The sequence below is a fragment of the Larus michahellis genome, chromosome 1 (genome assembly GCF_964199755.1).
Source record: "Larus michahellis chromosome 1, bLarMic1.1, whole genome shotgun sequence".
NCBI classification, from domain to species: Eukaryota; Metazoa; Chordata; class Aves; order Charadriiformes; family Laridae; genus Larus; species Larus michahellis.
The window spans coordinates 210,489,449-210,504,521 of record NC_133896.1 but is presented as its reverse complement, the minus strand read 5'-3'; the positions used below and the strand labels follow the sequence as shown (position 1 = coordinate 210,504,521).

The 15,073-nt window shown below is 47.5% G+C and overlaps 1 protein-coding gene across 7 annotated transcripts in view; it reads left to right on the top strand.

The window, feature by feature from the left end:
* AMOTL1 (angiomotin like 1) overlaps positions 1-15,073 on the top strand; it is an 89,995-nt gene that overhangs the window by 55,083 nt on the left and 19,839 nt on the right. For all 7 annotated transcript variants that reach the window (XM_074571221.1, XM_074571222.1, XM_074571248.1 and 4 more), the window contains 4 exons: positions 1,446-1,728; positions 6,666-6,810; positions 7,657-7,746; positions 13,901-14,046. In XM_074571221.1, the coding sequence (XP_074427322.1) occupies positions 1,446-1,728; positions 6,666-6,810; positions 7,657-7,746; positions 13,901-14,046 (664 nt within the window). The remainder of the gene's footprint in view (positions 1-1,445; positions 1,729-6,665; positions 6,811-7,656; positions 7,747-13,900; positions 14,047-15,073) is intronic.

Below are 15,073 nucleotides of genomic sequence, written 5' to 3'. Positions count from 1 at the left end.
AATTGAAGGCAGTGGCAGGTTATTATCGGTAGAATTAGGCCAATGCTGATAGCTTTTGAAAACCCCGCTTTGAGAAACCATGTAGGTACTGAAGGCAATGGTAATCATATTTATTATGTATTTATATAACACAAAATCGTCTGTCTAAAAAATAGCATTCATGAATCTTTGAGGCCAAATGGTGTGAATACATCTGTTTGTTAGGTCTCCTGCCTCATGCAGGGTACAGAAATAAAGGCAATGATAGCTACAGCAAGCATAGTAGCTTGTGCTTAGGCTAAAATACAACTTTCAGAAGGCACTTGATTGCAGACTTCAGGTGGGGTCCAGCAGCCAGCTTATTTTCCAGCCAAACTGGGCTCTGACATAGATGTCCCGCGTGGTCTGGGTTGAGTCTCTCAGACAAGCGCGGGGTAGAAGTTTCACAAGTTTGGCATCTGGGCTGAGGAGTGGCTCAGCCTGTGCACAGCGATGCTCTGCGTGGGGCTGCTCACCCTGGCTGAGGCCCTGAGGCTGCCAGCGCGGTAGGTGGAGGGATGGAGATGGATGTGGTGCACACAAGCTTTGAGCTGCTCCCTGCCTGAATTTCCCCCTTTCCTCCCTTCTCAAGCTCACAGGACTGCAACGCAGAGTAGAAGTGAGGGACTCTGGTCCTGCCTGGCCACCAGCCACGGGGATGCCCTCACTGCTAAGACATCCTCCTGGGTTATCCTCCAGCCATTGCAAATTGTGGCTCGGGTGGATTAAAGAGCCGCCCTCTGTCAGAAAGCCTAGCCCACAGGCAGGTCCACCGCCAGCTCGCTTCCTATCCTTCCCCAATATGAGCCTGGTGGGTGATGGATGCTGTTAGTCCGGGGGTGACACAATGAGGTCTCGCGCTGGAAGATGGCTTTCGTGGCTTGCCGTGATTGACTGGGGCTGTGCCTCCAGCAGCTCCGCAGCAGCCCTTCCCTTTGCTGCTTGCTAAAGCTGCTCGGGAACGCTGCTTCATTCACATCACTTCCTTTCGCCTCCCAATTCGGCTGATCAGCCAGTCTCGCTCCAGGCAGGGAGCGGTGTCCGAAGGGTGAGTAATGCATCCCTTGTGTTTCCTTCAAGCCCGCTGGCTCGTGCTTCTCAGCGGTGGGGTTTGTGGCAAGGGGGGGCAGGGAGAGGCTGGCTGGCTGCTGAAATATTAGCTGCGCACCTAGGCAAAAATGCCGTTTTCGAGTCAATGCTTCCTTTATCCGTTCATGCCAGATGTATACATCACTGTCAGGAGCAGGCGAGGAGACAATTTACCCGGTCCCTGCTGTGATTGTTGGTATTTAGAGTGATGAAGGACTGGAATCATGACCGTACAGTTGTAACCCTATTAATAAATCGTGCAGTCATTAGACGAAAGCTCCTGCACGCATTTCGAGGGCGCGCGGCTCTAACACCTCCTCCCCTGTGCTTCCCTGCAGCCGACAATGCCAGCCGCCCTTCCCACCGCCGCCGGCCCAGCAGCACAGCCCCATGTCCTCGCAGGCCACTGCCGCCACCGGCCCTCTGCTCCCGGGCGCCTTGCCACCGCTGCCAGCCCCTGCTGCTGCCCAGCCGCCGATGCCATTGGGCCAGCAGCTGACACCCGATGCCTTCGCCATCGTGGAGAGGGCACAGCAGATGGTGGAGATGCTATCCGAGGAGAACCACGTGCTGCGTCAGGAGCTGGAGGGGTACTATGAGAAGGCGGACAAGCTGCAGAAGGTAAGTGGAAGGGTGGATGGGGCCTGGGCAGGGCAACCTTCTTGATGTTTCTGCATTTGAGTCCTCCAAGCTGTTCTTCGTAGTCATGTCACTGCAGTGGGGATGCACCAGTGGCCATCTCTAACCATTGCCTCTCCATGGTGGTCTGAAAGAAGTGTAATCTTGTGCTCCAAGGCCCATGGGCTCCCTGTCCTCTAGGGCGAAATAGGGCAGCTCATTACATGTTCCTCAGTTGAGGATTTGCCCCTTCCATCCCTCCATGCCGGCCTCACTGGAGCTTTCCCTGGAAGTCTCCTATGGGCAGAGTCTGCTTCTGGTGCAGCTGGGTCCTGCACCATCTGCATGGGCAGTAGAGATACCGGTGAGAAGCATTTGAAGAGCATGGCCACATCTCTCTGGAGCAGTCTTGTCCACCACAATATGCTCACACGATACTCCATGCTCTTTGGAAGTTTAACAGCCGTCGGTGAGGTTGCCCTTTATTTGGAAATGCATTAACTTGGTTGTCTCAGAGGTTTTCAGTGACTGCTCTATGGGTTTCTAAGACTTGGGGTTAGACTCCCACCTTTGACCATGTTGGTTCAAAAAGCAATGCCCCGTTATCTGGAAGGACGATTTGGTAAAGATTTTGCTCAAAAACCCTGTTGCGAAGAGATCCTTCACCCTCTTTTCTGTATGCAGGCTGGCATTGTCCGTGAAGAAGGGCAGTGTCTTGTGCACTGCCTGGGGTGACAAGATGACGAGTGAAATCAAACAAAGTAGAAGTTGCTTAAAAATGAGAGCTCATTGAAGGCAATGCAGAGGTGCTCCCCAGATCTGCTGGCTTTGGGTCCCAAGGGCCCAGACCAAATGAGTTATTTAGGATCCTGCACTGCTCTTTCATTTATGTCTTCCCACCGCTTAAACACAAACGGGCTTAGGCTGCAGATCTTTTCTCTCTGAATTCAGGAGTCTAAAGAGGAGCTCAGTTTCTTCTGCGCTGTGTGGGATCAGGGTGTTCTTGGAGACACCCTTCGCGGGAGAAGAGGCACCTCTGAGAGACCATGTCTTAGCCTCAGCTTTGGGAAAAGTCCCTGACAATCTGTTCAAACAGGTTAGAAAAAAGACCTGTTGTTTTTTAGCTGTTACCGTCTTTTCAGCCTCCTCCTCTGCAACCAGATGAGTTGAGTTTATTCACAGAATTTCCTAAAGTTAGTTGAGAAATTTTTGCAGCAACATTGATTATTTGTGAAGATGTCTGCAAAGATTTTAACGCTGACTTCCCTGTGGCCTTCGTGGGCAAAAAGAAATATTACAGCTATTAATTTTAAAAAAGCTGCGTTGTTCAGTAGAAGGTATTTGAATGCGATGCCCTAAAAATATTCCGATTTCCTTTTACACTCTTGGAAACGGCTCTCTCTTTATCTTGGATGCTCCGCAAGTCGATTGCATCAGACACTAACAGAAAGGTATTTAAGCATGGGCTGAAGTCTCACTTCAGTCAACAAAGCATGGACTTGAGTCCCATTGACTTTGGGGGAATGTAAGCGGAGTATTAAAGCGAAACACATGCTCAAGTGCATTCTTTCTTCAGGAAAACGTCCTGAACCAAAGCTTTAACACGCAGTATCCCTCCCATGCTGTTATTTCTGTGTTTGAACACAAGGACAGGGCAGGTCCTCCTCTGTTCCCACAGTTTCAGCTGCACGTCACCTCTGAAAATGTGACAGTGAGTTAAACTACATACTTTGGGTGTGAAAACTCTTCCCTCTTGTTGGAAGCGGCAGGGTCACGAGGAGTACTTCTGGTTTGTCTGTGTGTAACAGATTTTTTCTACAAAGAGCCACCCTCCCATCACTTTTATTCATTGCAGAATAAGAGAAGAAATTAGAGAAAATTGGCTTGACGCGGAGGGCTCCCTGGGCATTCATACGAACAGATCAGCCCTGAGGGCTGTCAAATTCTCAATCGTGTCTGAACAGACTTTTTACAGAGAGGTACAAGGTGGTGATTAATCCCTGTGCTGTTTGACGAGCTGTCTGGTTTTCTTACCTAAAAAGAGCTGGGGAGGAAGAGGGGTCGCACACATTTGACTTTGAGCTTTTTTTGCAAAAGCAAAGCAGTACTTTTTTTTTTTCTGTTGTTTTTTGTTGGATGGTGTTACCTCGCTGAAGTTTAATTGCCAGGCTGGGCTGGCTCTTCCCTGTACCATGTGTGTGGGCTGTTTGAGTGGGTCGGTTCTAGGAGCTACCAGGCAGAGAAGAGGCTGAACTGTTTTTTCCCCTCCGTAGAAGAAGGGGAAGGAAATCCCAGAGCTCCTGAGACACGCCGACACAATTTATGGCTGTTCTTCTGCTCTCCTTTAATTTTGTTCTGTGCTGATGGAGGTTCTTTCTTTTCCTGCAGCAAGTCATTGCTTCCAGGGCTGCAGGAGGTTTGTGTGGTGATGTGTTTTGGGAAATAATGGCAGATAACAGGCAGAGCAGAGCCCTTGCGGTAAACAGCAGTGTTGGGCAGGACTGTTGGGCTGTGGAAACCCCCTGCCGTGGTGGCAGATCTGCTTTGCTGTGGTAGGAGCTCTCTGGAGCAGGCATCTTCTCCTGAGATAGCGTCTCACCCAGGAGAGGGGAGGTGCAGGAACCAGCGGGTGTCAGGGCACTCAACTGAACACAGTGTCTGGTTGGGATCATGTAGTTAAGAATTCAGGAAAGCAAAAATTACTTTTGCTAAGCCAAACCTTCCTTTCAAGGAGAGAGAAGCTCCATCTGCTAAAATAGTCAAGGAGAGCAATGCAAGGTAGCTTGAATATAGCCTCTAACTATGTATAATGTCTTGGTTTGAGGTAAAACAGAACTTATTTTCTTTTCAGTAATGTTACTTTTCAGCAGATGTCACGCTGTTCTAAAGAAAAAGCTGTAACAGAATCAAGTAGCTGAAGCTATGCTGTTATTGGAGTAACTAATGAGTAACTAATCGACATGTTGTTTTGATTCTTGAAAATTCACATGAAACAGCTTTTCTCAAAAGCGTTCAGACTTTTTGGTGAGGTTTTGTACAAGTTTGTGTTGCCGTGCATACGAGGAAAAATAAAACTCATTGACTTCTTTTAAACCACAGTAAGGTTCAGACTGAATTTCCAATGAGTTTGGATTTATGCAGCATTCCTCCAAGCATGCTATCCTCGTGGTGGGAACATGCTTGGTGTCTGGCCGTGCATCAGCAGAGTGGGGAAAAACATGCTTTTCTAGAGGTTGTTAGGGAAAATGTAATGGGGCTTTCTGGAGCTCCTGCTTTAAAAGAAAACAAAATGGAAAGCCAGAATAATCTAACTAAATTTGTAGTTCACCCAAGAAGGAGTTTCACAGCAAGTTCAACAGGTCATCCTCTTCTTGGACCTGTGGAGAATTGTCAGCTGAGAACTAATCTGTGTATGGTACCGTTTAACATCATGCGTGTAGGAGAGTCGCTTGTACGTGTGTGAAATACCTGCGAGCTGTTAAATCACCACTGGTGTGAGATAGGTGTTGTGATACCCAGCAAGATACTAATCCAAAGCTGCTGGTGCCATGGGGGCCACATGTGGGCTTTGCACATCACCAGTTGTTTCAGCTTTTGTGCCTGAGTGAGCTGAAAGCAGAAATTGGGGAAGGTAACTGAGGTTCCCCATCATGGCTCTGCTGGTCTTTCCTCATTGTGTGTTTCGGAGGTGCCATATGTCCATGGGCTGTATCCAGTCAGAGTGTCCCTGGGGTCATGGGAAGCACAGCTCCAGGCATCTGGAGTCTGGCTGCTGGTTCTTATGCAGGCAGCAGGGTGACAGCTCCAGTGTCCCTGGAGCTTTTATTCTGCAAGTGCTGCAACTGGCAAATTACACCTAAAGCTTAACGAGCCCTGGAGAGGTACCTACCTCCACGACAGGTGGAGGTGGGCTCGCACCCTGGCTTCACAAATCACGAATCCATCCCACCCATGATGCAAGAGGCTAAAAAAGTGCCAGATTTAGAAAGGTATGTTGGAGGCTATATATATCTCTTGGTTTTCCAGCCTGTGCACATTATCAAACTTTTCTCCACAAACACGAGGGCTAGGCATGCAGGAGCAGATTGCCACATCAGTGTTGATCATTCCTGCAGCAGTGATTTCAGCAAAGCACTTAACAAGACATTAGCTTATTAAAAGAGCTGGATGGGATTGACCTGGACAGCAAAACTCTGCCTGGGACTATCCTCCTGTCAGTTTTTTGGGTTCAGGTCTTAAGATGCAAGTTTACCGCTAAGGGCTTCCTCTGCATGCTTTGCCTACAGTTTGGCAGATTTCAAGGAGATGAAGTTAAGAAGACTGAAAATCCAAATCACTTGGTTTGGTCTGTTCTAGTTTCTTTTTCTATAGAGCAGTCTTTGGTCAAGGATGGAAAGGAGTGGACCACAATAGTTTAAGACATGAGGTCAGACACAAGCCTGAAGCATTTCTGGTGGCGTGCAGAGCTTGATTTTGGGTTAAGGATCTGTCAGAACAATAAATCTTACCTCCTAAAACTCTTTATAGGAAAGAATACAGTACACACAAATACTCTTTCCTTTGCTTTTCCTCTTGGATGGTGTTAAAGCAGCAGCCTCGGTCATAGAGTGAAGGCAACCGGGTGTTTACGTCAGGCCCAGCCCCTCCTGAGCTCATTTGGGAGCTGCCCGTGGGGTGCTACAGGGTGCTGTGTCATGGCGGGCCGCCCCATGGGGCATTTCCAGGGGTCCAGCAATCGCTCCCTGCTGCAGGAGCCTCCAGAACACTGGGACTTTGCACCATCCTCCGCCGGGGAGATTGGTCATTGCAGAGCTGGTGGCTGGTGTGGCGCTCAGCATGGGCATTGCCCCGACCCCTACGCCCCATCAAAATGCCCTGGGCAAATGCTGGGATGGGACGCATTCCTGCTGGGCTTTACCGGGAGCTCTCTCTCCTTTCAGTTTGAAATAGAGATTCAGAGGATTTCAGAAGCTTATGAGGGCCTGGTCAAGACCACCACGAAGAGGGAGTCTCTGGACAAAGCAATGAGAAACAAACTTGAAGGAGAAATTAGGAGACTTCATGACTTCAACAGGGATCTCCGTGGTACGTTATGCTTGCTTGTGTGGTTTTTTTTCCCCCCAGTTGACATGGTGTTCCACTTCTTACAGAGTAGCAGGCTTTAAAGGAATGGTTTTACACATGTTTTAGATAAACTTCTTGAGAAATCAGGCCCTGCACATTGGCATGGGATAAAACTGCTGTCACTCCCTCCAGTTGCAAAGAAACTCTGTGGCAAAATATGAGAGTCAGCTTCAGAGGGTGCCTTTGACTATGACTTTGACTTTGAGCTATTACCTGTCTAGGTGCCTGATGGGAGTCCTTTGATATGTCTTTGGGCAGCGAGATGCCTGCAAGCTGGCTCGTGCTTTTTTGCAACAGTGCAAGGGGGCTGGGTTGTCTTTTTGGAGGAGGGGGGCACCTGCAGGCAGGCCCTTCCCAGAGGAATCTGTCCTCTGCTGCAGAAAACCGCTCCTTTCCCAGGGTATCCCCAAGGATTGGTGTCACCAGGCTGGGGGCTACCATCCCCCAGGGTGTCTCACTGCACCAGGGGCCACACACCACTGCGGGAAGGCACCCATCCCCTGGCAAAGCTGGGTGATTCAGATGACAAATGCCTTGTGCGTTTTGGACAGCATGAGAGATGAAGTGCTCGGGCACGTCAGCCGTGGATGGCAGAGGCTTTTCCCCCAGTTTCTGTAAATCTGAACGACACAGCTTCATGGAAGAGGTCAAAGGCCTCATCTTTTATGTATGTGTCAGCCTCCATTTTAATGTCCTCCTTCAGAGAGTCTATTTATACTGCTCTGCTGGCATGCATCTTATTTTCTTGGTTGGCCTACAATTTTATATACATATATTTATACTTAAAGTATTTCCTGTTTTTTGCAGAACGACTGGAGACGGCCAATAGGCAGCTAGCCAGCAGAGACTTCGATGGGCATGAGGATAAGTCAACAGAGGGCCTTTATGTCACTCAGAGTGAGTACTGTGCTAATCTATCTTGAAGGTGCATGTATATATATATATGCACACATATAGGTGCTGGAGTAGAGGTGAATACTTTGCTATTAATTGTTATTGCCCTTAGGGCTTGGTTTTACTCAGCTAATTCGTCACATACTGTTATTTAAGCTGCAGACTGGATTGTTCAGGCTGTTTTTTTTTTTCCTCTCTGAGCACCAGAACCAGGCAGTGGGAGTTAATGGTAATACAACTTAGCTTATTTTTGATAAATATTTATCTGAAATTGTGAAGTGTTGCTTGCGGCGATCATCCCTAGGGATGCGTGCTTTATAGAGAAGCCAGATCCTTCTCTTGGCTGGGAAAAGCCCAGAGCAACCTCTCCTGACTTCTTGTCAGTGCCAGGGGCTGACTAAGGGGAGGGAGAGCAGAGCTGGACCCTCCTTTTCACAAAGGATGGAAAAGACAAAGATTTTACAACTTCTACTGCTATGGAAAACATCCATTCCCAACAATTTTTAGGCTCCTGTAACGACTGAGCAAAGTGCTGCAGCGTTTCCCTGCCATGTGCTGATGGCTCCGTGTGACCAGCCAAACCAAAACCTGAGCAGCTGGATGCTGCATGACAGCGTGTGTCTTCTCGTGTATCCTGAGTATCTTCAGCATGCTTCCAGAAGGGCTTGACCACCCGGGAGCTGTGCAGTACCTTGCAGGCTTAAATCCCATTGAAGCTAAATGCTGTGTACAACGGAACCTTCTGTTTTATTTATTGCACCAAGAGCTTCCTTGAAAGATGAGCTGCAACTGCAAATCCTGAGGTGGAGAACTGGCCACCTCTATTAGCAGTGTTTGGTACCACTCAGCGTGCCTTGCTGCCAGCCCTGCCGTGCCCACCAGCTGCTCCAAACGCAGGAGAGCTTTCTCCTAGCTCCCACCAGCAGTGACAATGCCAGCATGGCCACTTTGCTGATGTGCGTGTGTGCACAAACCAGAAGACAATCTAATGGTCTTTTCCATGACTGTGTTAGCTTGCCCTATTAGCAGATGCCACAAGGGCATGTAGATACTGCTGCGAATCCAAGGGGATGATCTGTTAAGAAAATCACATTGCTGTGTAAGTCTTGTCATCCTTGGGAAGAGTTCAAGCAGGGTAAGTTGCACAGTGCAAATTGCAGACTGGGGTCTGCTGTCTTCGTGTAGACAGCCTGGCAGCGTTCCCATATACTGGCAGCTACAAGGGGGAGTTAAAGCCCCAGGATGGGCTGAATTTGAGTCATTTTCCAGCACATAAACATGCTCTATGGTTCTGCTGATAAATATCTAGCAATAAAACTTTGCGCTGTGCACTCAGCACATTACTGCTATCAATTCACAGCTTACGAACAAATATAGCTTTTCAGATCCTATCACACAAGACGGGCTGGATGCTTTGAGTGTCTCCTGGCTAGGCCAGAGAGCTCAATGTTACCAATGCAATGCAGAGTGCTTCCAAGAATAGAAAAATGGGCACATGTAAAGCAAGTCCTCTTCAGTCAGGTTCTTTGGGCTGCTGGGGCACGCACAGTAATGACCTCGATATCAGGGTATCAGCCTAAAGCACCCCTCTGAGAGCCCATAAAAGGTTTTGCTTGGAAATCCTCTGTTGCTGATTGCATTTATACCCTGATGCTTTTATCTTCCCCAGAGGCAGACCGTGACCAGGGTTGCACCCCACTGCTAACCTGGAGGTTTTCCAAGCGTGGTTTGTACCCTCCTCAGCTCTTTTGATGGAATACTCAGGCAGAAAACTGAGAGGAGAAGGGGTGCATCTTGTTTTATCTGCTCTGTGTACACTTGTATACTGAGACTGAAACAGTTGGTTTTAGAAGAGAAAAAATGGTGCCTACATGTGCTCCCATTAACTGTCGCAATTTTGTCGTGAAACTCGTGTTTGGATTTTTCCTAAGGGTAGTAGCTTGTTAAGTCATATTAGGAAATACAAATCTTTATTTTCTTAAGGAAAGCAAAAGCAGTACTCAAGTCCCTATGTTTATAGAAAACAGCCTGAAAACATGATCCCTTAACATCCCTGACCCAGGTCATATAAAAAGACTCCAACATCAGCAAGTTCCTAAAAGTTATCATTTTGAAGCCAGCCTGATGATTTTATGAAGAAGGAGAGATAAAACTCATGAGGTTTTTTTAATGCTCATCCTTGGTAATAATGCAAATGCAGAATGAACACTGTGGTAAAACTCCAGTAATAGGAAGAACTCCCTGAAAAAGAAGTCTGGCAAGGCAGGATGTTCAGGGATCATTTCTCAGTTTCTCTCAGTGCAACAGTGCAGAGTGGTCATGCGCTGTGAGATGGAGACCGGAGGTGACAAAACCTCTTATTCTTTGTAATAATAATAGGCAAAGCCAGTCTGCATGCCTCAAAGTATTAAGTGGTAGGCATTTGTGCCGGAGAAAAATGGTACTGTTGTATTAGGGGTAGGAGAGAACTCGCAGCCTATTAGTTTCATGATAATTATGTGGTGTTTTGTCAGTGAAAAAGGTTCCTTTAAGGAAAGACATGAAGCAGTGACCGATGAAGGCGTATGGAGGTATTAAGACAGGAAATAGTCAGGGCAGAGGCAGAATCTTCAGGGGCAAGTGAAAGGGAGCTCCTTGCCCTCTCATTTCACAGCCAAGGGCACCTGCACAGGGAGCAGCATCCTGAAGAAATGGTGTCAAATACAAAAATGCATCTGTTCTGCGTGACTTCCCCGGCCCTTCGAAGGGGAGTGGGAAATCTGATTTCAGTTTTCAACACGTGAAGGTCAAATTCTCCCCTGACTTGTACTTCATGACATGCAAATGGAAACATCCTAACTGTAAATCAGACTGTGCTTAAGATGCCTGCGATACTTTGTAGGGTAAGGAAAGCCATCACGAGTTTCAGTGGACATTCAGCGGCTTCCTCTGACAACAGAGCATCAAACCTTTCTGCATCCCTGCTTAGGTCAGTGACCACAAGTAACCATGCACTGAACCATTTATTAAGTATATTACAATCGATCATAATTATTACTGTTAATCACCACCTGCGAAAACGGACTCAGGGACCTCGAGCACAACCTCCTGCAGCTTCTCAGCATTTTCTTGGTGCTGGCACGGTCCAAACTCCAGAGGGGTCTTGGGACCTGCCATTTGTGAGTGAAACTGCAGGAGAAGGTTGCAATGAGCTGGTTAACACAGCCACTCCTTGTGAAGCGTGCGGGGTGGACCTGTGCTATCTATAATGTAGTGTTATTTATGAGTGGGTTTGAGGGCACACATTCAACTGATATTGGTAAATGGTACGTTAAAAACATATTTCTTGTTTTTCTTTCAAGACTGATCAGATCAAAACCTTCTGTTACGTTTGAGGTCTGTGTGAAAAGCTGGTGGTCGCATCCTAGTGTAGTGAAGGGGTGGCAGCGATTGAGTGTATCTTTCCGTCTAATGTTCCTGCTTCAAAGCAGGGTCAAGACTGGTCTGCTCTTGGTGTACCTACCCAGCTTGGCAACTCAGAAAGCCTGGTTGCGAGGCAGCGAAGCAGGCTTTTGGCTTTATCTCCTTTTTCTTCTACCCAGCCACGGAATATTGATGTAATGTCCTCGGTCTGTTGAGGTACAACAGTCAGAGGCATTGGGTGGAAAGCTGTGAGATTACAACTGTCAGCTACAACAAACAGCTGAGAAGACTTTTGGGGAATGTTCAGTAATGGGATGTAGCAGTGACCCACCAGAAAATAGAAACAGGTGTTAGATGGAGTCTGTTAGGTAAAAAGCACATGCCTGGGCAGAAGGTACGTGCCAGTGTAGCACAGTAAAATGGTAATTTTAGACTTTAAGGATACCTGTATGTACTTGAAGAGAATTTAAGGTACATTCAACAAAGACCTTCTTTGCTAACAATTAATGTAATATAGGAAAGTACTTATAAAATGTACCTCCAGCTTTTTGCAGGGAGAAGGTGACGTGGAGAAGTGTTGAGAGCTGTGAAGTGATTTTTTTCTTGTCAGCTTTCTCGTGGGTTCAGTGGTCATTTTGTGTACAGTGTAACCTTGTCCTCCTTTAAGGGGGGGATAGAAAGTGTAATGCAGCAGAGCAAGCTGAGTGCTTCAAGTTCCTCGTATGAAAGTTGAAAGTGAAGGTCCTGAGTCCTGTTTTCCTATGTGCTGTCCTCCTATAATATTGGTTTCAAATCTGGAGCACAGCAAATGTTGTCCCAGCATGAGACAGTGGAGTGCCACAGGGCTGAAATAGCATTCATCTTCCGGCTTCTTCACCCTCTAATGAAATTAGCTGCTTGATAATTTGCCCAGATTTACACTTTTGTATAGTAGATAATAACGTTTCTTGTGAATCTGATTGAAGTAAATGTCTTTGCGTTGAAGGAGGAGACCTGCGTGTCCAATATAAAATTTCTTGCTGATGTGGGAAGGTTAAGGCATGTCATACCAAGATGGATTGTGGTGGCAGTCGGTGGCGCGGTGCGCACAGCACTCGCTGGGCTTTGCTCGTGGGCTTTGCAGAGGCCAATGTGCCAGTGTTCCTGCCAGAGAATGTTTCTGTGAGGTGCCGAATTCCTCCTTTTAGGATAAATGGGAAGACGGACAGGTGGGTTTGGGCTCACCTTTGCTATTTGTGCTCTGTTCCTCATGGCTCAGCTCCTACGCATCTCACCTTGCTGCAGGTGCCTACTGGTAGTGTGTAAATTAAGCCTGTTCTCATCCCGTCTGTGATTAAGGAAGAATAAGGCCCTTGGGGGGGTAGTTCAGGTCTGAAATGGCCTGGCTTTGGCCATGTGAAGGTTCCTGACCCTCCTTGGTGGGAGGTGGATAGTGGTGGGGCTTGCAGCTTGACTGGTCACACCTGGGTCGGACAGGCTGGATATTAGGGGCAGATTTTCCATGTTTTGATGGTTTTGGAGCAACTTTCCACTTCATCTAAAAAATAACAAATTCTGTAATGCTGTGTTTAAAAAGTCAAAAATCAAAACAATGTTTAATTGATGCCAAATTAATTTTTGGAAGAAATTTTCTGTCCTGGGGTCTTGCCAAGTGCTTTATTTTTGGCGTCATTAAGAACGAAGGCCGGATTTTAAAATCTCAGATTTCACTGAATGAAACCTCCGTCCCCTGCTCCCTCCAATCATTAACTGTTTGGGGTCCGATGTCAGGGATCCAGTGATTGGCCCGTGATGCTCATGTTCCCTGAAATGGCTTCTCAGCAGTGTCAGGGCAGAGGTAGATGGAGCCGAGCCTTTCCTGAGGCAGCTTGCCAGTGAAGTCAATGGTGGGACTGCAGTTTGTTGCCAAAGAGAAAGATGTGAGCAAAGCTGACTGAATTTAGCCAGTTGTGGTTTTTTTAATGTCTTATCCAAAAAAGGGATGATTTTCCAGCACGGAGGTTATCTACATGTTTTAGTTTCACTCCTGGTGCTTTAAGGCACTTAATGAGGGAGAAGCACCAACTGCTGGACCCTTTAAGGAGGACTGGAAAGTCTCCCAGGGACCCCACAGTGTTGGAATGCCTCCCACAGTTCCCCTTTGTCTGTATGTCCAGAGAAAGCCTGTTCAGGTGCCTCCTATCTTATTCTTCATTATTGCTTTCCCCTCTTTCTGTTTTCAAGCTGTCCAGCACAGATCTGTGTTTATTATTTGGCTTCTTCACGTGTTCTGTATCTCATAATCTCCATCCTTGCAAATAAAACGGACTGGGCATGGCAGAGCCAGCATCCACATGGCTGAGGTTTCTCATCCCTTAGAGAAGGGCAGCAGCATCCAAGCTGGCAGCTATAAACAGTCCTTGACATAGGCAATCCTCGTGGGAAACGAGTAGCTGGTACAAGCCAAAATTTTGCTGGGGAGCGTGCTAGTAGTTCAGCAGAATGGACAATTATGAGGCGGTGCCCGGGTCCACAAGCTCTGCTAGTGCAGATGCAGCCCAAGCTGCCGCTCGTTTCTGCTGCTGGTGCTCGCGTAAAGCTGGGCATTGAGGAGATGAGCCTTGGCAGTAGAAACTCCTTGCCCGCTGTGTCTCAGCACTGTGTTGTAATGGCCCTGCTCGCTGCCGCTTCACGTGATTTTTGCTTTTCTAAGGATGTGGCCCAGGGCCTACGAGCTGTCCTGATGGAGCGGCCCTTGTTCTTGTCTTTCTTTCAGACAAAGAGCACTTGAAGGAGAAGGAGAAGTTGGAGATGGAGCTGGCAGCTGTGCGTTCTGCCAATGAGGACCAGCGGAGGCACATCGAAATCCTTGACCAGGCCCTAAACAATGCGCAAGCCAAGGTCATCAAACTGGAAGAGGAGGTGAGGCATGGGCAGCATTTCTCTACTCTGAGGCTAGCGTGGCTCATGGTTAGGGCTTTTTCCGTCTGAGTCCTGAATCTCTTCTAGCCATGGTGTGGCAGGTCTTCCTGCTCCCCTTGCACTGCGTACTTATATGTATAACTATGCATAGTTATACAATACTGAGCCAAGCAAACAAGCAAAGGAGACCACAACCATAGATGTTTTCAGAGCAGAGTCTTCAACATGTAACCAGGGGCAACACCAAACGCAGCTAGCAGGTGGCTTGGGTCATGGTAGGACTTCACAGAAATACCAAATAAAGAGCTGACTACTCACTGAGTTGGGACTGCAGTACAAACGTGATGTTGGTACATGCCATTTCTCCCCAAAGAATGCCAGGAGGCTTTTGAGATGTGCACAGCAGCACAGCAGTGCAGGGCTTGATAACTTCATATCTGAACAGCGGTCTTAGAAGAACTGACAGAGCTGGCTGGAGGCAGACCTTCCAGGCGCTACAAAGAGCCACAGGTTTTATTTGAGAGCTTGAAAAAACCTGTCATACCATGAGACCCAAGAAGTCTGCACAAAACCCCCAAGAGGTCTTGCTCAAGCAATGCTCCTGTAAGCCTGATAGTGAAAATAGATATTCAGATGGGAAGAGAAATCCCAGGAAGAGAGGGCTCTTCCAACTGACGGACAAGTACAGAACAACATCTGGTAGCTGGAAGCTAGAGTTATACAAATTTAAAGTGGAAATGATGCTCAGTTTTAGCTATAGCTAAGAGTGATGTCAGTTCTCCATTATTGGAGGTCTCTGAGTCTCAATTTATTTTGTTCCTTAAGACCTTCAGTGAAAAGGTGTGGATTTAATAACTAACTGAAAGTCTGTGCACTCTGGCAGATCAGGCAAGACTGTCAAAACAGGCCTTTTTGGCCCTAAAATCTCTAGCCCTGTGACCAACAAAGAGGGAAAATGTTTTACGGGGAATAAAAGAAACATAATCTTTACTATCCGAGCAGGCGGGCCATTGGTGAGGGCAAGGAT